At 38.0% G+C, this 25870-nt stretch overlaps 1 protein-coding gene across 1 annotated transcript in view; it reads left to right on the forward strand.

The window, feature by feature from the left end:
• Positions 1-4388: 4388 nt before the first annotated feature.
• Positions 4389-25870, forward strand: part of Hgsnat (heparan-alpha-glucosaminide N-acetyltransferase) — a gene marked incomplete at its 5' end in the record, with an annotated part of 34559 nt that continues 13077 nt past the window's right edge. Inside the window, 6 exon segments of the mRNA XM_013520761.1 lie at positions 4389-4504; positions 12336-12472; positions 12875-12996; positions 13810-13879; positions 17345-17414; positions 18384-18493. Coding sequence (XP_013376215.1) covers positions 4389-4504; positions 12336-12472; positions 12875-12996; positions 13810-13879; positions 17345-17414; positions 18384-18493 — 625 coding nt within the window.

Below are 25870 nucleotides of genomic sequence, written 5' to 3' on the forward strand. Positions count from 1 at the left end.
GCAGCGGGAGCGCAGTGGGCGCTTCCCCAGGGGGTGGCCGCTGAGCTGCGCCGCTGAACGCGGAGCCCTGGGCCTCGCCGGGCCGCTGCCCGACCCGAGTCAAACCCCAGCGGGCTGCGGGTGCCGTGGGCGGAGGGAGGCTGAGCGCTCCGGAGGCTGCCGAACTTGCCTGGACCCGAACTCACGAGGGGCGGTAGTGCCGAGGAGCGACTCCGCTTCCTCCGTCCGTCCGTCTGTCCGCCCTGCAAGCTTGGACGAGGCTCCCTAGGACCCTAGAGGACCATGCACTTCTGTTAGCCGCCCCCCGCAGGTGCTTCGGCCCGGGGCTGAGGGACCTGCCCCGTGTCTGCCCAGCGGGGACAGCGTTAGGGAGCGCCTGCCGCGGGGCGGGGGAGGAAGGGCAGGGGCGGGGGTGGGAAGGGGAACGGAAAAGCCGCCTGCCAGCTCCCCTGCCCGCCGTGCCGTACCCGGGGTCCGGGGCGTTGGCGCCAGTGTGAAGTGTAAACTGCTACTTGTCAATCAAAATCTTGTGGGAGGAGATGATGAGCTTTGAAAAAGTGTCTCGGCTGACTTTGCCACCATTTCGTCACAATTTAGGAAAAGGTGATTTGTAAGTAGTGGGAGAGCGCGTCCTGGCGTTCTTAAGCGTTCCACCTCCAGGAACCTTCCGGAGGCCGAGTGCAGAGGACAGCCAGGCCTCTGGTGCCCCTTGAGCCCCTCTTTGGACTGGACAACAAACGCCGAAGAACTTCATATGAGTTTAGTACTTAATGTTTATTGGGAAAAAATAAATAAAATGTGCTTAACAAAGATACGCAGAGAGCTACAACTTTAAATGTTTGAAAATGAAATAAAGATCTGATTATACAAGCAGCACATTTACCCCGCACTACTGAAAGGTGACTTCTTCACCAAGCCAATGTAGACAGGGAGAGAAAGAGTTTATTCTTTGATCTATAACGTACCTTGAATATTACCTGGTGTTTTTTTTGGGTCACACGTGTGGGAAATCGGTAGCTTTTTCAGGTTCAATTTAGAGAATTCTTTTTTTTTCTTTACGGGGATTAGTCGCAAAGCCTCACATATGCTAGGCAGATGCTCCCTCCCTGCACTCCATCCCTAACTGGAGGTCTAATTAAGTGCTTTGTGTCTGTTCCACAGGGCCCCATTTAGGTAATGCAAAGGAGTGGAAAGAAAGGTGCCTAAACCCCCTGGACTTACAGGCACAGTTTCTAGCTCTGGTCTTCAACTGTGGCTGCATATCAGCAGCACTTGGGAAAGTTTGTTGTTGATGGGGGAGGTGGTGGGGCCGCTTAAAAATACTGCTGATTAGGTGGATTCTGATTTAATTGATTTGGAGTGAGCCAAAATCATGTTGGCGTTTCTTTTAAGCTCAGCTAATTCTGATGTTCAGGGTGGACTGAGCGCCTCTCCACACTCGCAGAGAACGCAGTGTAGTGAGGACAATGAAGAGTTTTCCAAATCAGAAATTCACGTGGAAAATCTGAGCCTAAAAGGAGACCCTTACTCTTATCTATTGTTAAAGACTCAAAAATGTCGAAGAGTGATAGTAGTTATTATTCCAGCTTTGAAGGGAAGGGCTGGTAATGTACCGAAAAAGTACAAAGGAATAATTTTGAAAAAGGAAAACCATCAAAACTAAACAAAGGAAGTGAAAACAATAATTTAAGACATTTATGACTAAGATGAGAAAGGATTTAATATTGTTGCTATTTAAAGAAATCATATAGATGCTTAAGACCTCAAGGGTTAAATAAAGTCGTTAGATAAATATTCCTTCTTGTGGAAGGAAAATATGGATGTTAAACATTTGGAAAATATGTTTAAATTTGCTCGTCATTAATTTGAGGTGCTGTTTTCTATTCAAAGTGAAAAACAAACAACAACAACTAAAAGGCTAATCCTGGACTAGCACCTAGGGAGCAGATACGGTTCATCTCAGCCAACTCCTAATTTAGAGGGTAGGTGCATGCTTAGACGGCTATGGGCTTAAATCCAGGCTGCTGGTAGGTAGTGACCTTAGGCAAGTTGGTTGATCTCTCTAGAGCTCAGATTCCTCATCCAAAAATGAAGACATGCCTGTCTCAATGGTACGTCCCTATAGTCGTAGCTACTGAGGAGGCTGAGGCAGGCAGATGTCTTGAACCCAGGAGTTTGAGCCCAGCCTGGGCAGTATACTGATGTCCCCTCCTCAGGAAAAAAACAAACAAAAAAATAATAAGGATACCAAGAGCAGTTTCCTAGGGGGCTGCTGGGGCTTGGCACACAGTGTAGTTATTTGGGTTGCCTGAGAGTCACCATAGTTGTCCTTGTAAATCAGCATCACTAAATTGGGGAATAGTTTCACAATGCATATGAGAAACTGTTAAAAGGCTAATTTTGGTTAAAAGTTGTATTTCTAAAATAGTAGTTCCCTTTCATTTCAATATGGACTATGTGAAAAGAACACATTCATTTCAGATATATGTAACATCATTTGTTATAAGGAGATAGGAAATAGGGAGATTCTGGAAATCAGGTTACATGAAAAAAGAAACAACTTTTCACAGTGTTTAACTAGGTAGGATGCTCCTATCCTAAAGAAGCTCCAAGTTTCTTGATCCTGGGTTGGATGTAGCCTGGATCATTTTAATGATCATTTGTTGAGCACTACACATGTCATCAAGTTTAGCCTTCTCAACAATTCTTGGAATTATCCTATGACCCCTAATTGATTGACAAGATGCTTGAGGCAAGGCGAGATTCAAATTTAAGTTGATCTAACTTTGAGTCTCTACCTCTTCCCTGGAAAGCTCTCTAGAAGGACATCAAAGAATAAGAAAAAATGATGTGTAAACCATCATTGATCTGGAGAATAAACTGGGCCTGGTGGCACATGCCTGTAATACCAGCATTTGGGAGGCTAAGGCAGGAGGATTGCTGTGAGTTTGAGCCCAGCCTGGGCTACGTAGTGAGACCCTGTCTTAAAAAAAAAAAATCTAGAGAATAAAAAGCTTCTGTGGATATGTATTATATGGTTTGTTCTCACTGAGATAAAAATAAGGGATTTAATCTGGCTAAGTGAACAGTTCCTGAGTTAACTGTTTAGGTGAGTTAATGGGGAGCTTTCATATATTGCAAAGTAAAACAAACCAAGTTCATACCTTTTTAATTGTTACTAGTTTACTAGTTTTTTTTTTTTTTTTTTTTTTTTTTTTTTTTTTTTTGTCTTTTGCCTAGAAGCTGGTTGCTAAGTTATTTTCTCTTACAAAGAAGATCACTATAGAATGGCCAGGTGGTTTAAACAAGCCCCTGTTCTTTAACTTCAGATAATATCAGTTCACTTTTTCTACCGAATTGCCAGGATGTAACTTTAGAAACCACATCATTCTTTTTTGTGGTACTGGGTATGGAACCCAGGGCCTTACCTGTGCTGGGCAAGTGCTCTATGAAAGAGCCATATCCATGCCCCGAGTTTGCATTATCTTTTTGCCATGCTAAGAATATCATATAGCAAACTGGCAACCTGTATGCTTGATTCAATACCAGAGCAGAGGCTTTTTCTGCCTTTCAGGCTGAGACTCACAATGTCTTCATTTCCTGTTTCAAATCTGCCAAAAGGACATTCGGAAAGTCAAACCAAAGTGATAGAAAATAGAACTCCTCAAACCTGATGTACATTACCCAGGGATTCTGCTGACTTCCCACTGTGAATAGATGAACTGGAGTTCTGCATTTCTAACAGTGAAGGCTGAGCTCTGAGCCTGGTGATGTATGAAAGCCGGGCCAAGGGTATAATCTCAGTCTTGTGAGTTTCATCTATGAAATGGATAAAATATGCAAGAGGTGGTGGTGTATGTCTACAATTCCAGTACTGTGGAAGGGTTGGGCAGGAGAATCATAAATTCAAGCCCAGCCCAGGCAACTTAGTGACTTAGAGACTCTGTCTCAAAAAAAAAAAAAAAAAAAAAAGGGCTGGGAATGTAGCTGAGTATGAAGGCCCTGGTTTCAATCCCCTGCCTTGGAAAAAAAATGGACAAAATATATAGTTCATAAGGTGGTCATTATTGAGTAGAAACTACTAATTCAGAGCATATCACATCTTAGCACCTGATGAAAGTACATATTTTTTACACCCTGGATATGAACGGTGTTGACTGAATCTTTGCTTGTAATAGAGACATTTGTGCAGAAGGGGACCTGTGTGTATGTGTGTGTGTGTGTGTGCACATGTGTGCTTTCGTGCAAGTGTACCTTCTTTTATACAAAAAATAATGTATTAATGACCCTATAAATGCCAGAGTGCAGGTACATAAGAAGCAATACTGGTGTACTTTGTCTCTCATTCAGGTGATTTTTTTTAAACTTGTGTTTCTAATTCTTATTAGATTTAGACAATAAAAAGCATGTGGAGTTGAAGATGGACCAAGCTTTGCTCCTCATCCATAATGAACTCCTGGAAACAAACTTGACAGTTTACTGGAAGTCTGAGTGCTGTTACCAGGTATGTATTGTGTTCATAATAACAATTTTGTTTGTGTTAGATGTGATCCTTAGTGCTGTCATATCTAAAGCCTTTTATATGTTAACATCAGTTTTACAGATAAGGAAGCAAATAGGCTATAATAAAGAATTAAAAGAAATATAATCAAGGAAAAGTGCTTAGGAGTGGACAACATCCACTTTTTAACGTTTTTTCCTACCTATCTTTTAAAAAATCAGATCTTGGTGATGAACAGATTGATAGACCACATTATGTTTCTCTCTTTTATCTAATGCATAAGCATCTTGCTGGACTAGAAGAGGAAGGAGACCCCTGGATAACAGGCATAGTGAGAACAGTAAGGAGATTACACACTGAAGGAAAGGCTGTTGTTTCAACAATTTGCCGCATTGAAAATAAATAATTTGTTTTTATTTTATTTATTTGTGGTGCTAGGTTCTTCCACATGGAAGGTGGGTGCACTACCATTGAGCTACACCCCAGCTTCTGTTATTTTATCTGAAAGTTTTACTGCTATTTTAGACCTTGCTTTTTTTTTAAAAAAAGACAGTCCTTTCCTTTATTCATAAAACAGGTACATTTTTACTACATAGTTTCATCCCTTTGACGTACACAACTATTTCATAATTCTGGGCCAGATTCATGATTTTATTGTTATTTGTGTACTGGAATGCTATTGAGTTTTGAGTGTTGACTTTGTATTTTGCTATGCAACAAATTTGGTTATTAAATCTAGGGGTCTTTTGATTGAGCTGTTGGGGTCTTTTGTGTAGAGTATCATGTTATCAGGAAATAATGATAATTTAATTTCTTCCTTTCCTATCCTTATTTCTTTTATTTCTTTCTCTTATCTAATTGCTCTGGCTAACGTTTGCAGAATTATATTGAACAGGAGTGGTGATAGTGGGCATTCTTGTCTTGTTCCTGATTTTAGGATGAAAACTTTACAGTTTTTGTCCATTTAGTATGATGTTGACTGTTGGTTAGTCATTGATGGCTTTTATCAGATTGAGATAAAGACTTGTCCCAGTATTCTATGGAGTTTCTATCATGAATGGGTAGTGGACTTTCTCAAAAGATTTTTTAGTATCTATTCAGATGATCAAGTGGTTTTTGTCTTTGGTTCTGTTAATGTGATATATTATATTTATTGATTTGCATATGCTAAACCATCCCTGCATCTCTAGAATGAATCCTACTTGGTCATGGTGTATAATCTTCTTGATGATTTGCTGCATTCTGTTTACTAGTATGTTATTGAGAATTTCTGCATGTATTTTCATTAAGGAAATTATGCTGTTATTCTCTTTATTTGGTTGGATCCTTCTCTGGTTTTGGTATTGGGAATGCTAGTTTTCAGGAATGACTTTGGGAGTATTATTTCCCTTTCAATTTCATTAAAGAGTTTTATCAGTAGTGGTATTAGATCTTCTTTAAATTTCTTGTAGAATTTAGCAGTGAATCTGTCAGGACCTGGCCTTTTTTTTGTTGGTAGTTTTTTAACTACATTTTCAATTTCATGATATTGGATTGTATAGAATTTTTGTATCTTCTTGATTCAGCTTAGGTAATACATATGTATGTAGAACTCTGTCCATTTCTTCTCATTTTTCCATTTTATTAGAGTACCCATTCTCAAAGTTGGTGTTGATGATCTTCTGGTTTCCTGTGGGGTGTGTTGTGATTTCACCCTTTTCATTTCCACTTGCATGGATGTGAAGCTTTTTCTTCCTTTTTGGATACGTTTGGCTAAGGGTTTGTCTACCTTATTTAATCTTTCAAAGAACCAACTCTTCAATTCACTGATTTTTTTGTACTGTTTTATTAGTTTCAATTGCTTGAATTTCTGCTCTGATCTTTATAATTTCCTTCCTCACACATGCTTTGGGTTTATGTGGCTCTTGTTTTTCAGTAACTTTGAGATTCAACATTAGGTTATTTGAGCTTGCATTTTTTTTTTTTTTTTTTGATGTGGGAATTTACCAGTATAAATTTCTCTCATAGAACTACTTTCATTGCATTCCATAAGTTCCAGTATGTCACACTGGCGTTATTGTTTAATTGTAGAAACTGTCTAATTTTTTCTTTAATTTCATCTATGACCCATTGGTCATTCAGGAATGTTATTTAATTTCCATGTATGTATATAGTTTTTGTGGGGGTTTTTGTCCATTGATTTATAATTTATTGCACTATGATCTGTTAATATGCATGGGATAATTTCAAACCTTTTGCATTCACTTGAGTATGTTCTTTGAGCTAATATGTGGTCTGTTTTGGAGAACATCCTGTGTACAGCCAAGAAGAATGTATATCCTTTGTTTTGGGGTGGAACACTTACGTTTATATCCACTAAGTCCATTTGTTCAAATGTTTGGCTTAGTCTGATATTTCTTTGTTGATTTTTTTGTCTAGTTGATCTGTCTTTTTCTGATAGTGAGGTCCCCCATTAAAATTGTATTAGTGCTGATGTGATTTTTTTCATATCCATTTGTGTTTGTTTTATATAATTTGAGTATGCTGGTATTTGGTGCGTATATATTATATGTATGATTGTTATGTGTTCCTCTTGGATTGCTCCATTAACAAGTGTGTGGTGACTTTTCTTGTCTCTTCTGATCAGTCTTGGCTTGAAGTTCACATTGTCTGCAAGTAGAATAGCTACCCCTGCTTTTTTCCAGGTTGATATTGCATGAAATATTGTTATCCATCCTTTGACTTTCAGTCTGTGAATTTCTTTTTTAATTCAGTATGTTACTTCTGTGCAGCATATTGTTGGATCTTACTTCTTGATCCATTCTGCCAATCTGTTTCTTTTGTTTGATGAGTTGAACCCACTCACCTTGATATTTATAAGTATTAACAACGTTGTCATTTTCCTGTTGGTTCCTTTTTTTTCTTCTGTTTAATTGCTTGCCTTGCTTGGTGGACTAATTCCATTGGGGTTCTTGGAATGGTTGTCTTTAATATCTCTTTCTAGAATATCCTTCAGAACTTTTTTGGAGGACTGATTTGGTGGTCATGAATTTCTCCAGTTGTTCTTTATCATGGAAGAATCTTATTTCTCCATAATTTTGCAGAATCCATCAATCTGGGTTGGAAGTTGTTTTTCTTTATGGCTTGAAATACTTTACTCTATGCTCCCCTTGACTTAAGGGTTTTGTGTTGAGGAGGCTGTTATGATTCTTATGGGTCTTTCTTTTTTTTTTGAGACAGGGTGTCACTATGCAGTTTAGGCTGGCCTTGAACTCACTTTGCAGCCCAGGCTAGCCTCAAATTCCCAGAAATCCTCCTACCTCAACCTCCTGAGTGCTGGGATTACAGACATATGTCACCATGCTCAGCCTTTGATGGGTCTTTCATTATAGGTGATTTATTTCTTTTCTCTAACAGCTTTCAATATTCTGTTCTTGTGTTGAATTTATGGAATCTTGACTATTAGATGCCTTTGTGTATTTTTTGTCTAATCTTAACTATTTGGAGTTTTGTATGCCTCACTATCTGTATCTCAGGTTCTTTTTCTGTGCTTAGAAAGTTTTCACCTATTACTTTGATGAACAGGTTATTTATACCCTTTGTGCTATCTTCTGATTCTTCATTGATTCCAATTAATCTTGTATTAGTCTTCTTGCATCATCTAGTAGCTGTTGGATTGATATTTCTTGGTCCTTTGCTATTTTTAAGAGCCTTTTCAGTTTATCACCAGCCTCAAGACTGTTCTTTTAATATCAGTAAGATACTGGCAAGCAGAATGTAGCAAATCATTAAGAAGATTATACATCATGACCAAGTAGGATTCATCCTATAGGTGCAGGGATGGTTCAACATATGCAAAGGAATAAGGATAGGAAAGGAAGAAGTTAAATTATCATTATTTGCAAATGACATGATACTTTACATATAGGGTCCAAAAAACTCCACCAAAAGACTTTTAGATTTAATAACCATGTTTAGTAGTGTAGCTGATACAAAGTCAGCATTCAAAAATCAATAGCATTCCCGTACACAAACAACACTGAGAGAAAATTAGGGAGGTAACACATTTCACAATAGCATTGAAAAAGTGAAATATTTAGGATCAATCTAATAAAGGAAGTAAAAGACCTTAACATTGAAAATTACAGTACTGTGAAAAGGGAGAATGAAAAGGATATTAGACAATGGAAAGATATCCCTTGCTCACTGGTAAGAAGAAGCAGCATAGTAAAAATGGGTATACTTTGAGATTTAATGCAATCTCAACTAAAATTCCATTAGCATACCTCACAGAACTAGAGAAAACATTCCTAAAATTCATTTGGAAACAGAAGAGACCTAGAATAGCAAAAGCAATTCTAGGCAACTGAGGCAAGGCAGGGGACATCACAATCCTTGACTAGAAATTATACTACAAAGATAGTGTGATAAAAACAGCATAGTCAGGCAAAAAAAACAGACCTGAGGATCAATGGGACAGATTAGAAGATGCAGAAACAACTCCAAACACACTCAACCAACTTTTCTTCAACAAAGGCACCAAACACGTTCACTGGAAGAAAGAAAGCCTCTTTAATAAATGGTGCGGGAAAAAATGGCTTTCCACATGCCAAAGAATAAAACTAAGACTAGACCCATGTCCATCACCATGCACTGTACTAAATTCACATGGATCAAAAATCTAAATATTAAAACAGAAACACTAAATCTACTGGAAGAGAGAATAGAACACTTGAAGACGTAGGTGTAGGCAAAGATTTCATGAGCAACACCTTAGTCACACGGGAAATACTGAAAAGAATCAACAGTTGGGATCTCATCCTGTTAAAAAGCTTTTTCATAGCACTGGAAATCACCAACAGAGTGAAAAGACACCCATAGAGTCAGAAAAATTGTAGCTAGTTGTCCCTCAGACAAAGGGCTAATATCTATAACATATAAAGAATTGAAAAAAATCAGACCCCCCAAATTTAAAGACCCAATCCAAAAATGCACATCTGAGATGAATACACACTCCCAGGGTTGGTGTAGCACTCACACCCATAATCCCAGTGTTGGAGCATGAATCAGTCAAAAGCTCTAGAAGCCAGCCTCCATGACTGCATGAGGCTTTGGGAGTTACATCTAGATACAGACCATAACACTGGTCATTCAAGAGATGCAAAACATCATACCACAGTGATATATGTGCACCCGTGTTTATAGTAGCACAGTTTGTAATAGCTCACTCTGGAAATAACCCAAATACCCATCAACTGAGGAATGGATTAAAAAAATACACAAACAACAAACACATGAAAAAATGTTCAACATCATTGGTTACCTTGGTTACTTTTCTCTCATTGCTGAGGCAAAATAACTGATACTCAAGGTTGAAGGAGGAAAGGTTTATTTAGCTCACAGTTTGTGGAGGTTTCAGTCCATTCTCAGCTGGCTCCAAGGCAGAGTGGCACATGGCAGAGGGCAACAGTTCATAGCAACAGAAAATAGCAAAAGCAGCAAGAGCAAAAAGGGAGGAGCAGGAGCAACTCTTTTTCCCTACCTAATATTGTATACAGGCTATCTGTCCCAGGGTTGGTGTAGCACTCACACCCATAATCCCAGCATTGGAGCGTGAATCAATCAGAAACTCTAAAAGCCTGCTCCATGACTGCATGAGGCTTTGGGCGTTACATCTATATACAAATCATAACACTGGTCATTAGAGAGATGCAAGTTAAAACAATGCTGAGATTCCATCTCACCCAGAAAAAAATGGCAATTATCAAGAAATCAAACAATAACAAATGCTGGTGGGGCTGTGGGGAAAAAGAAACCCTTCTCCAGTGTTGGTGGGAGTGTAGACTGGTGTAACCACTGTGGAAATCAGTGTGGAGCTTCCTCACGGATCTAAGATTCAAGGACCCATTTGACCCAGCTATTCCTCTTCTGGGTATTTTTCTAGAAGAAGTAAAAACATCATACCACAGTGATATATGTGCACCCCATATGTATAGCAGGACAGTTTATAATAGCTTACTCTGGAAACAACCCAAATGTCCATCAACTGAGGAATAGATTAAAAAGATGTGGGTTTTTTTTTTTTTTAATGCAATGGAGTACCTTTCAGCTAGAAAGAAGGATCAACTTGGGGCACTTCTTGGTAAATGGATGAACCTTGAAAACACAGTCTTAAGTGAAATAAATTGGAGACACATATGTAAAAATCCTATTGTCTCTCTGCTGTGAGAAACTGAAAGAGTAAATAAAGATGAAAATGTACAATAGATACTGTGAAACAGGGAAATTTGTTCAAAAGGAAAAAGGAGCTAGGGAGGGGGCAGGGGAAAACGAAGGAAGGGAAAAGAAAAAGATTGAGAAAAGAAGGATAAAATGTGAACAAAGGTAAATGAGAGAAAGAGGGGTTGAAGGGAGGGGAGGGGTTGGGAAAGAAGAGGACTCAAGATATATCATGTACAGGCACAGAGACCCTGTGATGAATATGAGCATTATGTATATCTGTAAATGTAGTAAAATGTAACTTACCAACCAAAACAACTACAACTAAATAAGGCAACGTACATTTTTAAACTAATGAAAGCAATAGAGAGCAAGCCGGGTTAGTATAATTATGTAAAAATTTAAAAACTTGTATTTGTAGCCAACAAAATATAACAAAGTAGGAAGAAAAGCACTAGAATGGAGAAATATTTGAGATAGTTCAGTGTTTAATATCACAGTATAAAAGGGCATATTTCTGAGATTATGTTCAAGAGAACTTTAGGTCAGACTGATGGTTTATACCATAGGAAACAAAATAGCAAATATTTTATTTCATCCACTGATAATTTTAAATGTAATATTAATGCTGTGACTAGTAAATGAACAAAATGAAAATTGATCCTGGAAAGGTTATAGAAAAATTAATATATTATTGTAATTTTACTTATGTTGATATTTGGTAAATTGTAACAGGAATCATTAAAATTATTATGTTTAGCAAATAATCTCAGTTTTCAAAATTTACTTAGAGAAAGAAGTGAAAGGATGTTGATCTTTTAAATCAACATATTTACAATTTATTTACTTCTTTATTTTTTTGTTTTTTTGAGACAGGGTTTCACTGTGTTCCCCAGGCTGTCCTAGAAGTCAGTGATCGTCCTGCCTCAGCTTCTTGAGTGTTGGGATTACAGGTGTGCACTACCATGCCTGACTGTATTTACATATTTACAGAAACAGCAAAAAAGCATTGAAACCAGCTCAAGTACCCACAATTATAGTAGTTGATGACATACAATGAATATTATTAAATATGAAAATTAACTAGAGTCATGGAAATTTACTTGCTAAATACTAAGTAAAACAATAAGATGAAAGGTTTAATGAAGGCTATATTTATTAATTTGTGAAAAGTTTATGATAAATAAAAGGTTAATCAATTCCATAGTGACCTAGTCATTGTTTTAATATAAAATCATAGGTACATTTTATCTGAGTTGGAATTTTGAAGTTTTTTTATGAGTATGAGAAAAAAGTCACATCGAGATCTTCAGTTGATTATTCATGTCTTTTAACAACTGAGAGACTTTCTTCCCTTTGATTTTTTGTTAGATTGTTTTTGGTTTTTGAGAGAGGGCCTTGCTGTGTAGTTAAAGCTGGCCTTGAACTTGCAGTGATCCTCCTGGACTCTATGCGAGCTGCCTGCGTGCCTAGCTATACAACTGACAGACTTTCAGAAGCCCGTTGCAGAACTGGACTCTAGCTCAGTGGTAGGGCACTTGCCTCTCATGCCCAAGGCCCTGGGTTTGAGCCCCAGGACAACTAAAGACACCAGATAAAAAACTCTTGGTTCTCCTGTTGTGTTTTTATCTTTTAGTGCTTGTTCCAGTTTCTTGTAAATATTTCTCATGGTAGAAAACCTGGGAAGCCAACCCTTGCACCTGTCTCTATCAGCACCCAACATGGCTCCATTCTGCAAATTAATAATACACTGGAAGAGAAGGAAGTTTGTAGGTTTGTGCCTGCTATTATTGATCTAATTGAAGATTACATTTTTCTTTCTGCTTTGCTTTTCTGTATTGTTTTGTTTTTCCTGTCTTCAAAATACCTTCCTTCTTTTCTTTACACCCCCTCCTCCCTGCCTCTTTCTTCATATCTTTTTCCCCCATCCCCTTGTCTCTCCTTTCCCCTCCTTTCCTCTCCCCTTCTTTGAGACTGGAAGTCTTAAAGACCAGGCTGTCTCACACTCAGTCCTCCTGCCTCAGCCACCAGGCATGACTAAAAACTATTTTTCTTTATTTCTCCTGATCTGCACTCAGGAATGCATATCATTGTGTCTTGATGACATTTGTAAAGTCTAGCTCTTTATATCTTAATCTCTTTATATCTTAATCTAATTTTATCTAATCTCTATAGGTTGGAATACCAATTTGGAGAATTTGGAAACTATTCTGTCTTGATAAAGCACACCCACAATGGAGTCAGTGAAATTGCCTGTGACCTGGTTGTTAATAAGAGTCCAGTTGACAGTAACCTTCGTATGTACATGTTTTTTGTTGACTTTTAAAATTGAGTTTTTAAAGATTTTGGGTGTTGATTAGTCTTTGTAAGGTGAAGCAGTTCATGATACTTTTTATAATTAAAGACCTAGACTATGGATTATCTATACCATTTAGTTATGGTATAATCGTATATATTTTTTTGGTGCTGGGGATCAAACTTAGGGCCTTGTGCGTGCCAAGCATGGCTCTACCTGATGTACAGTATTTTCATTGTGTCACTGACGTATAACCAAAGAGTCCACTTGATGAGGGTGAATTCTTTAGAGAATTCCAGTCTAATGTGGCAGAATGGCAGGATATTTTGCAGGCAACACCTGTCAGCTGAGAGGGGAACTTTACATCGAAGGGGTCCAGGTTTCACCAGCTCTGCACTGCTACCTCCTTAGTTTTAGTGAGGGAATTATCATTAATTTTGTGTGTCGTTGTGATTAAATGACAGAAGACATATTTTAAAGAAATTTTCAGTTTTGAAATACAGTAACAGAATGTCTCAGGTAAAGAGTTCCTAAGTACCCTGTAGCTTGCTTCCCTTATGCCCTTTAATTGTATAACAGTACAGTTATCCCACATACAATTACTGAGACCAGGAACTTAACACATATAGTACTGGTCTATAATCTTATTCACATTTCTCAAATTGTTCATTTTAATCTCCTTTTTTTAGTCTAAGGTTCGCTCAAAGATGTCACATTATAATTTATTTCATTTTTCAGAGGTAGATTAAATGTAATGCCTTGCAACATTGATGCTTATGGTGACATTTTTGGTGATAATCCTTTCTTTCCATAGCTGTGAGTGTCGCGTTCCTTGTCGGTTTAGCGGTCATCATTGCAGTATCCTTCCTAAGGTTCTTGTTGAGGTAAGTAAGGTTCTGGAGAAGACACAACCGGGGGAAATAGAACACAGAGATTATATATTCATAAAGGACAATTTGTTCGCTCAAATAATTATTGTTTTGTCCAGATGGTGTTACCCAAGTCAAAAAAGACATTATTCTTTGATTAACCTATGTTCACCTTGTCTATTGTAGTCCAAGGTATTAGAGAATCAGTGCAGAGTACTAAGACATGGTCTCTGAATATAGGAAAAGGATACAGAAGGTTTTAGTGGGTTTTTGCCTTTTTCTCACATGGGCATAAATGAAGAAAGTGCTTGAGAAGTAATTATTTCCTAAAGAACCTCCTGTTTTCCCGTTCAGTGAGTGGAAGTGGCTTGGGATTCCTCCTCCTCCACCTCTGAGGCCACCCCTTCGTCTAGCTTTCCTGCTCCCTGCCTATTCCCAGACTGGAGTCCGGGGACAGAGGTAGAGAATGAAGGGCTGGCCCTCAGGTCCAGAGCACTGATTCCTTTCCTTTGCACAGAGTGAGGCAGTTTGCAGAGGAATTTGCTCTTTCTCTGCCTGGCTAGCAATCATTCTGGTCAGTTAGTTAGGCTAGGACAAAAAGAGATTCTGGCTTGGTTTAGTCAGCATTCAGAGGAAAGTTCTTTCATGCTTTTAAAGGAGTGAAATTGGATTGAGTTTTCATGTGTTCATCTTCTTAGGGTCTCAGGAAGGACCACATGACTTTATTTGTGAGCTGTATCCAGATTGGAAGAACTAACACCTAACCTCTAAGTAGGCTACTTTGAAACTTCGGGGAGTTTATGCACTCTGATTGGCTCTTAGAAATAGTTTAATTCCACATATGAGGAACCTGACAGTGTATGAGAGTAAAAAGATTACTAGCTGGGCCCCAACTCTGTTTTCAGGACAGGCTAGAATTTTAACAGAAGAATTCTACTTCTTTGGATTAAAGTGTTACCTTGTGAGTCTTTTGATAAGATATAAATGGTATTCCAGTCCAGTGTATTAACGTGTTTTCCTTGGTGTTCATGTGAATGCACCTGTTCCACAACTTTTTAAAGTAATTGACAGCTGTGACCACATATTTGTACATAGAAGAAATTCCATCTAGCACTGCTGTGGAATTGAGATCCTCTTCTCATGTGATTCTGCCTTTCCTGCCTGGGGGCTGAATGTCTTCGTCAGCAGAGCTGCAGTTCCTCTTTCCCTGTCCATAGCTTCCTGATATACCCATGGATGTTCAGGGAAGTCCTATTGTACTGAACCAGAAAAAGCAGAAAAAAAAAACAGAATCTCCATTCCTTTCACTTGAGAACCAGCATGTAGGAGAGAATTTGGTCAGGCTTTTGCTTTGCTTTTTAATATCTTCTTTTTGCTCTTAAGTATGTCTGTTTTAATCTTTTGCATATAATGCTGATGTTAGCAATGCTGAGTAAAGTAGAAATGGGAATTGTGCTGTAGGAGAAAAAGCAAAATTATAAATATATGCATTAAATGGATGGATTATATTTGGATACTGATTTTGAAAAATTAAACTGTAGAGAAAACAAAACAAAAAACCATGAGACCAGGAAACTAAATTGGTTATGTGATATTAAGGAATTATTGCTAACATTTTAAAATGTGATAGTGATTATCATAATTATTTTTAGAAATAAAAACAGTTCATATCTTTTAGAGTAATATGGATGAAATGATATGATGTGGGATTTTCTTTAAAATAATCTGGCCAAGGTAGGGAGGGACTACAGATGACGTATGATTAGCTATGGGTATTTGTTGAAGCTGAATGATGGTGGTTTGTTATATTAGTTCCTCTATCTCTCTGTGTGCTTGAAACTTTTCATGACAAAAAGAAGAGGGGAGATTCTAAGCATTAGATAATTCAGGTGTGGCAAAGTTAATGCAAAACGTGTTGACTTTTGCCAGCCTAAGATAATCTCTTCGACAGTTTTTTCCCCAAGTTAGAAATCTCATTTTAAAGAATAATTAATATATTTACCTTTTAATAATTATTTATAGTAAGTCCCGGACTTAAAACAAGTTCTGTTCATAAGTTTGCAACTTGAATTTTTCTAAGTGGGGGGGTCTTACTGTAAATCAATTTCATGTTATCTGGATTTTTAAAAGTTAAATCAATCACATAACAAAAAGAAACCAATTATGAATTATTACAGTCATTGCAAGGTTGCTTTTATACTTTCTCAGTGAAACACACACATTTTTTTAAATTTTAAAGATAAAGGAACCAAAACATATTAACAAACACACAGACATAAATAAAACAACATAAAAACAATAAAAGCAATACAGAAGTTCAGACAAGGTGATAGGAAATTAGCAGTGGTTGTTGTATTACATATTGGTATCTTCAAATTGGTCACTCAGATAAATATAGGCATGTAAGACTGAGCAAACAATTAAACATTAACTGTTCCTTTCAGTAACGCAATAGAAATTAGTAGTACAATTATCGTAGCTATCTTGGGTATATATATTCATATTCTTCCCTTTCTTCTTTCTTTCCTCTTTTCCCTCATCCCAGTCATTCTTTCCTTTTGAGCAGTTTCTTTCTCTTTCACAATATCTAGTGTACCTTTTAGATTTTATTTACTCTTTCAGGTTCTTACACTAGGGAGACAATACGATGTTTACAAATGTGAATCTGATTTATTTTACTTATGAGTATGGTCTCTAGATGCATCCATTTACTGATAAAAGCCTCAAGTTCATCTTTATTGCTGAGTATTTTGGCAGTATTGGGGACTGAACTCAGGTCCTTTACATTGAGCTACATCCTCAGCCTTTTATGTTTACCTTTTTTTTTTTTTTTTTTTTTTAATGAGGCAGAGTTTCAGTGAGTTGCCCAGACTGAGCTCAAGCTTGGCAATCCTCCTGCCTCAGCCTCTGAATTCTGAGATTACAGGTACATGCCACCACAATTGGCTCAAAGTACACATTCTTGTTATTTTCATAGCTTATGATATAACTGTCATATCCTGTCCTGAGTCATTCCTATATTGAGTGAAATTTGGTTGCTGCCAATTATTTCTGCAGGTTTTTTTTTTTTTTTTTTGTACTGGGAATTGAACTCAGGACCTTGAGTTTGCTAGGCAGATGCTGTACCGCTGAGCTATATCCCTGGCCCATTTTTTTTTGCAGTTTTAATAGTAGTATTAATAAGAACCCTGGCCACAAAAAAAAGTTATTTTGTTTAACCTTCACAATTTTTCATTAAAGGCTCTATTTTCATTCTTGTTTTATTGATGAGGAAATTATGTTTTAAGGTTTGAACATTTACAAGTATGGCTGCTATAAACTTTGATTTCTATATTTATGTTGTTAAAATTTTTTCAGAATGTCTAGTTCCTTAAATAATATAGAATATGGACCTGAAATTAATTTTATTTCAATATGGTATCCAATCATTTTGAAAATTCTGCCAAAGAAGATAAGTTAACTGAGGTTTTTATTTTACAGTTTGGAAGATTTTAATAATTGGGTTTCTAAGGCAATAAATTCTCAAGAAACTGATCATCTCATCAATTCTGTGAGTTGTTAGATTGCATCATGTATTGTCTAGGTTGTTTTCTAACTTTAGAATTTACAATTTCCTATTTAGAAATTATTATGCAGCTTAATATTTTTTTTCCAATCATAATTAAACATTTATATCTATATTGTGGAAGATCAGGTCACAAGTCCTGATTTTGTGTGTGCATGTTTGTGTGTGTGCGGTGCGGGGGATCAAGCTTGGGGCCTAACACATGCTGGGCAAGCATTCTACTACTGAGATGTGCTCCAGGCCTTGTTCTCAGTGTCTTGAAGGATCCATTCCTCTCTTTTCTTTAATGAGGGTGGAAGTCTTTAATGAGGGTGGGCTGCTTTATGATGTAGGATGTGGAGACATTTTTCACCCTGTAAACTGTTGAATTGGTCTAGTTCAGTAGAGGGCTCAAGATTAAAACAAAAAAAAAATAGGGACTTCAATATTAACTTGTGTAAAGGCTGATGGCTCACTGTAAGATTAAGTGTGTCATTAAATTTGTGCCAAAAAACTGTGGGCACGTTTGCTTCTGTGGTAGTACTGGGTACACTTCATGGAACAGAATGTCTTTAGCTTAGCACAATGCACAAAAACAAAAAATGTAGAAACAAACTGCTAGGTGGGATCTTTACAAAAGTAAGTTAAAGCATAGTTCAAAAAAATCTTCATTTCTCCATTCTAAGTCTTCCCTACACTATCAGATAATAAGACTTAGAGTCGGGTTTTGCAGCGCACATCCATAATCTCCACACAATGGGAGGCTAAGGCAGGAGGGTTGCAAGTTTGAGCCCAGCCTGGGCAATTTCAGAAACTTAGTGAATCCTGTCTTCAAAAATTAAAAAAAAAAAGGGGCTGGGGATATAGGTTAGTGCAAAGATTTTGGGTTCAGTCTCTAGTATCATAAAAATAAGTAAAACTAAATTTACTTCTTAGCATTATTAATTTTCATCTCTTTCTTCCTTTTGTCTGAAGGACTTGGGATCCCCTGGTAGGGCAGACCCACTCACTGGTGATCCTCAACCAGAAACGCGATGTCCATCTGCCCCAGGGTACCGCCTCCGCTGCCTGGACACATTCCGGGGGTAAGTGGGTTTCCTATAACATGATGGGGACAGGTCCTCCTTGGATTGCATAATTATACATATGCACACTTTAAGGTCCTTTATCTGTCTTTTACTTTCTAGGCTAGAAAGGGTTTCTTGGATTTAAAAGTAAAAGTCAGTGGCATCTCCTACTCGAAAATTGTCATGATAAGGAGCGGTTCAGTGTCAGAGTTCTTCCCTAGTACCACAAAGACAAACAAAAAATTGAAACAACAAAACAATAAAAAAGCAAAAATGAAAATTTTCATTATGTCCAATATTAGAAGTTGTTAGAGTGGTTAGGACAAGGCCAGAATCAGCTCCTGGTATGTATAATCTGTTCAGTTAAGGTTTTTTGTGTTTGAGCAAGTGGCTGTACTTCCGGCTTTAAACTGTGTCACTGTGTGTATAGTCTTTACGTTGACAGTTTAAAAGATGTGCCAGTGTAGAAACACCAGCACATGGAAGAGTGTGTGTCCTTCACTATTAGCAGAACACCTGGGTCCTCAGTCCCTTCTTGTAGCAGAACCACAATTACTACCGTAAGTTGTTACTGTTATGTGGTTTTGGTAGAAGAGTGAAGGCCAGGAGCAGAATTGGAAAATAAGGTAGAAAACTACATAGCCAAGGTAAATATATTGTTACTAGTATTCCAGTTCCACCCACCGAGGGCCTCTGAACTCCATGATAGCATTTAATGTCTTCGAGCACCTGTAGGGAAGGGCATGCATGAGGCCACCGGATGAGAAGACTTGAGAGCCCCAAGGAGCCTCAGTAGGCCTGGTGTTCATCTCAGGAAGGCGGGAAACTGTCAGAAGGTCGTGGGGAGTGCTGTGTGGGGTTCAGAGAGGGCAGCAGATTAACTAAAAGAAAGAACTATAATCCTTGAAGATGAGTGGGCAGTTTTCCTTAAGTATAATTTTTGACAGTATTAGTGCAAACGGAGTCAGAAGCTCTTTGTGGTTTGGAGGTTTATGCAAGTGTTCAATTTGTCAGCAGAGAACAACAGACCATTTTTAGAGGACATTCTCCCTCTCCTTTTTTACTGTCTTTGTGCCAAAAATTTGATTGCATTATTTTGAATTGTGTTTCAGTCTAGGTTTTATGGCATGACTTTTACACATGCTTTGTTTAAAAAAGCAAAACAAACCATACCAAACCATTGCAGTGAATGTGGACATCTTGAATTAAGAAATTGGTAACCTTATTTTACATATGTCCAAAAAACTCAAGAAAACAAAAGCTTCCTAAGAAGTGTGCTTTTTAAGATTATACTCTTTATTACTAGAAGCAAAGTGAGAAATTTTATAGCATCTGCAGGAAATTATATTTGCAGAAAATTATTTTTTTTTATAATCTGTTGCCCTCTCTGAACCCCACACACAGCACTCCCCATGACCTTCTGACAGTTTCCTTCCTCCCTGATATAAGAACCAAAACAAAGTTACATAATCTGTTGAGTAATTTAAGATTTTGCTTTGGAAATTAAAATTTTCCATGAGTAACTTAAAACTATTTGTATACATTGTTCTCTCTTTGAATATGCAACTAAGTAAAAATACAAATCTCAGATTTAATTAAAACAGTAATGTAGCAACGGAAAACCTACAGGCCAAAATTCTTCTTGGTTCAAGGTTTAAATAAATGGGATGGGAGATGATGGCAGCCCTCTTCCAGTGAAAGAAAAAAATGGAAGATATTTATGCAAATGGAAAAATGTAAATAAGATGCCAGCAGTAAAGAGCAAACACTTACCTGGGTGATTGTGGAAAAGCAAACCTGAACCTTTCAATTTAAATCCCAATTTGAAACACACATCAGCAGAATTCCATTTAAGGGCTGGGGATTTAGCTCAGTGGCAAAAGCGCCTGCCTGCCAAGTGCAAGGTTGTGAGTTTGGTTCCCGGTACCGGAGAAAAACCAAAAAAAAAAAAAAAAAAAAAAAACAGAATTCCATTTAAATAGAGCTCTCTGGGTAGACCAGCAGCGTTTTCTGCTCAATATGCCCAAGAAAGCGTGTCACCAACTGTATTTCTGGCTCTTGGCTTTTTTGGAAGTGACTGGATCTAGGGTGTGTGATACTGGGAGTAAAGTGTGTGGTACTGGATTAGTCCACTAACTGGTTTATCATAGTTCTCTGTGTGGATAGTGGGGAGGCCTAACCTGGCTGTGGGTGGCACCATCCAAAAGGCTTGTGGGTTTCTTTGCAAATTTTGAATGAACAGTGTGCTCAAAGTGCCATGCCTGGTATGTGCCAGTCACATAGTTGCCTCCTGGAAGGCTCCACAGCCCCAATCCCACTCCTAGCCCACCTACCCACCTGACTCAATTACAGCTTCTTCCTCCTCAGGTTTTTGGCCCTCTGCTCATCCTTCTGCTCATTCCACAGAGCGCACCCAGGCTGTTTTGGAAGGGGAGTCTGTATTTTGTTTTCAAGTTGGAGGAGAGAAGAGACTCTTCCCCAGGTCTTACGTTTTGTTTTCTGGTTTTACTTAAGCAAATAAAGACAGTGTGTGATTGTAGGGAAGAATAAGGCTACATTATGGTTCAGGCTATGTGTAGGGGGATGCTTTCCAGACTACATTTAAATTCAGGTTAGTAGAATTCCAGCGCAGATGCATCTCATGGTCTCCTTGTAAATAACTCTTATAACCAAGGTCAGTACTGGCAAAGAGCTACTATTCTATATTTTTTGTATAAATCTAGACTGCTACAAGGGCTGCTGGGTTGGCTGGAGGACTGAATGCTGGTTGGGAAGAGCTGGGCAGATAAAATGAACTGAGCTGAGCTGAACTGCAGGGCAGCTTAAAGGTTTCTAACCCAGTTCATGGCTCTGCATCTCTGTTTTGGGCTGCCAGAATCTCAAGTGAACCTTCTCAGTCTAAAGTGGTGACAAGACAGTGATGAATTAAACAAACAAACAAACATCTGTCTGTCTGTCTCCCAAGGTGTACTTAGACCAGCTTATATCTTAAAGGTATAAAAGTACTAAAGCTATAAAAGTGCTAAAAATACTTCAGTGCCCTATCCTGGAGGCTGATCACAGTAACTGATCACAAAGAGTATATAATGCTTTATCGCAACCACAAACTTGGCTTAAAATGATAGTATTCTTCCTGCTAAACACTCATGGCAGTTAAAGGAAGCTGGCAGTACCTTTGAAGCGCAACGTGAGTGCTTGGGTCTTCTTGCACCTCAATTTCATGTGGAGCCTGATGCTGCATGTATCAGTGTCTGGAGTGCTGTGGAATGTATACACCCCACACAGTTGTGATGCATTCTCACAGACCACTTGAAAAAAGAACTTACCACCAAGGTTTTGAATCAGCCGGGTGGCATTGTTACCTTCATGTGAACCAAAAATACTTAGAGACACCTGAAGAAAAGAAATTATAGATAATTTTAGAAGAAGTGCAGTATAGTATGAGAAATGGAAAGAGAACTCAACTAAGACTGATGACCATTAGGACTGGAATTACACTCGTGGGATCCTGTCATAAAGCAGGAAGGTGACCGTTTCTTAGACACATTCATTTTTATACCCAGCCACTACGTGTACATGTGTTATAAAATAGTTGCTCCGTAGGTGTCTCTTTTTTTTTTTCCTCCGGTACTGGGAACCAAACTCACGACCTTGCACTTGCCAGGCAGGCGCTTTGCCTCTGAGCTAAATCCCCAGCCCCCATAGGTGTCTCTTACTTCTCTGTACCCCAACCTAGAGAGATCACAAAGACAGAATCAGGTACGTCTGTCTCAAGACAGTTGGAGAAGCCTCCCAGCAAACACTAAAAAGAACAGCATCTTCTTTCCAGATGTCTCACTCGAAGCATAGGAGAAAATAGATTTTAAAATAGAGTGACTTTTATAGCCATGTAGTTCCATCAATCTCAAGTAATTCTACAAGTACAAAGAAATCTCAGCCTACCACTTGCAATAGGTAAGGGGCACGAGGAAGCAGGATGCTTCACCTTCATCTCCACTTCTTGTCAAAGATGTTTGTGAGGATGAGAAGGGAAAAACCAGAAAGAAGTAATGAGAAATAACAGGACAAGCTGAACGTAATTTTACAAAAGAAGCAACACCTTCAGATGGAAGTGGAAGTGTTGAGTAGTAAAAAGTTCTGAAGGAACTCACTGAAAAACTGCAGAATATACAGAAAATGAATTGCATGATGAACATCCTCAAAGAACAGAAGAATTTTATGTTGAAAGGAAAGAAGTAGAGAAAATATTAGAACAGGAAATAAAGCAAAAATCGACCTGTAATTCAAATTTAGAAAAAACAAGAGCCTGAATGTGGGACATACTTATCAGATCAGAGACGGGACCATGTCGAGGCTGACAGACAAAAACTCCCAAGATAACTCAGGCAGGAACAGGAGGAAGACAGGAGGTAGAGATGATAAAAAAGAGCTGAAACTGCAACTTTGAAATCATCAAAGATTGTTAAAGAACAGAGACGTGAAGATGTTCGTCTGTGTATTACTGACAGTGTTCTTTTTGTGCTTGCTTTGGTAACCGAATTCTGAACATTTTGTATGCATGCCGATAACTAGACATTCAGTCATTTATAGATTAGAGAAAGTCAAGAGATTATATATTTGTATATCAATTTTTACATTTTCTAAATGAATGAAAGTGATTGTTTCTTTGTGTTTTTCCCCCAGTCAGCTTGGTAACAATAGTATATGGTTTCATCAAAATGTTAATTACCTATATTTCTAATGCAAAATGAACAACTCTATACTTTTCAAAAACTGCATTATGTGATGGAAAATAGCTGTGATCAATTTTGTTTGTCCATACTTTAGATTTAATTTTAGTTACAATGTTGGCATAGTTCATATGTAATCAGAGCTACTTGAGTAAAATCTTCATTTTTCTCAACACAATCTACTTCCTAAGTTGATATAGTGATGGAGACCAATGTGAAGCAGCTCCAGGCAGGATTTAAATTAATCAGTTGGCTTTTCATGTTCACTTGTGAATCTGTCCAAGGCCTAGGCTCCTTGTTTGGAACTGGGCATCGGACTTATAGTAAGTGAACCTCTGTGAGTCACTAATCCCTACTAAAGCCTGTAACGGTGGATGAAGCTGGAAAGCCTCAAAGGACAAAACAAGATCACAGCCAAAGACACCTGGATCTGATTTTAACTAGATAAAGACTGTAGCCTCAGGCATCTACTCCTGGGTGGATTAATTTAATACCTTACTAGGAGAAATCCTTGAGTGCTTCCGCCCTTCTTGATACTCCCCTACCTTCTTCCAACAACCAAATAAATATGGGCCACCCAGAGAAGGTCTTGGTCTTAGCTCCGAGAGAATCTCAAATTCTGTGAGAGGGCTTTGATCCTCCAGGAGCCCTGAAATCATTCCATTCACCTTTTTTTATTTAGCCTTTGCTGTACACTCGTTTGGGAGATTGTGGACCTGATCAGCCTGCAATAACTAAGGGATATTATTAACCTGATAATATAGTATACGCATACACAAACTTTGCTTTACTTTATTCAGACTGTGTATTACTGACAATGTTCAGTGTTGAGTAAATTCAGAATGAACTTACCCCATTTTTCTTCTTTTTCATGTCTTGTAAAAGAAATTTCATTGATGAAGTTATGGCACACTCCATGGACACAGTAGGGAAGGGTCACTTGCTTTGTTATGCATTGCTGCTAAATACGAGAAGCAGTTGAATTTGTCTTTTAGTTTAAATATGGTTTGTATTTAGATTTTTTTTTGCAGTGACTTCAGAAAAATAATATCTGAGCTTCTGTTAGTGGTATTAATAGTGGTTAGAAAATATTAAGTTCTTTTATTGATTTATTTTTGAAGGCAGGGTCTTGCTGTTTGGTTCAGGCTGGCCTTGAACTCACTATGTAGCCCAGGCTGGCCTCAAACTCAAAGTGATCCTCCTGCCTCAGCCTTCTAAGTGCTAAAGATAAAGGAATGCACTATTCTGCCTGGCAAAATATTAATATTGAGAAAAACTGATTATGTTGATGTATATTAGTTTCTATATGATCCATAATCTTCCTCTTCAGTTTTTATATGTAGTTATGGGTCTTGTTGAAATTTATATAATGGATTTATTTCCTTTAAATTACGAAATATTGCCGGGCATGGTGGTGCATGCCTGTAATCCCAGCACTTGGGAGGCTGAGGCAGGAGGATTCTTGCAAGTTCGAGACCAGCTTGGGCTACAAAGTGAGCTCAAAGCCAGCCTGAAAAGCATGGTGAGACACTGTCTCAAAAAGACAAAAACCAAACCAAACAAAACAAAAACCAAATAAATTATAAAATATTAAACACTTTGAAAATATTAAAAAAATGAATTTCTCCTCAGCTCACCAGGGTTCTTAAGTATTCCTGGTAGGTCTGTTTGAAAGCAAGGCATAATGGTTGAGTATCCTTTATCCAAAATACTTGGAAACAGAAATGTTTAAGATTTTAGAATGTTTGCATATACATAATGACATAACTTTGGGATAGGACCCAAATTTAAACATAAATTTTGTTTTGTGTAGGTAGCCTGAAGGTAATTTTACATGTTGTTTTAATGTGCCTGTGTGTTTTCATTTTTGTGAATTTTGGGGGTTGGGGATTGAATCTAGGGCATCACATGCTAGGCACACCCCTCTAGCCCAGAACCTCCAGTTCTGGGCCTGTGTAGAATTTTCCATCACTTCAGCCTTCAAAACTTATGGATTTGGGAGCATTTTAGATTTTCCTATTAGGGACATATACTGGTAAAAAGTAATGATAATAATTGATATCAATTTTTTTTTTTTTTTTTTTTTTTTTTTTTTTGTACTGGAAATCGAACTCAGGACATTGTGCTTGCCAGGCAGGCGCTTGTGCCGCTGAGCTATATCCCCGGCCCTGATACTAATTTCTGAGTTCTAGGTGCCAGTCACTGCCCTAATGTGTCATAATTTATAATTTATTTAATCTTTCAGCAATTCCTATAAGGTACATACTTTTAATATACCTGTTTTACAGGTTGAAAAATTGCACCATTGCGTTAAATAATTTCCCATGGTCATTTAGATACTAAATAAAAAAGTCAGGATTTGATTCTAAGCATTTGCATTATAGAGGTTCCACAGATTACCCCTTTAGCATCTTCATCCTCAAAATTCTGCACAGTTAACATCAAGCAATAGTGTAAGGTGGGCCTGGAGGTACACGCCTGTAACCCCCGCACTCAGGAGGCTGAGGCAGGAGGTTCGCTGTGAGTTCAAGGCCAACCTGGGCCACAAAGTGAGTTTAAGGCCAGCCTGTACTGCATAGTGAGACCCTGTCTCAAAAAAGACCAAAAAAAAAAAAAACAAACCAAAAAACCAAAAAACCAAAAAACATTCTGCAAGGATCCAACT

The sequence above is a fragment of the Chinchilla lanigera genome, unplaced genomic scaffold, assembly GCF_000276665.1.
Source record: "Chinchilla lanigera isolate Chin_1 unplaced genomic scaffold, ChiLan1.0 scaffold00056, whole genome shotgun sequence".
Taxonomy (NCBI): domain Eukaryota; kingdom Metazoa; phylum Chordata; class Mammalia; order Rodentia; family Chinchillidae; genus Chinchilla; species Chinchilla lanigera.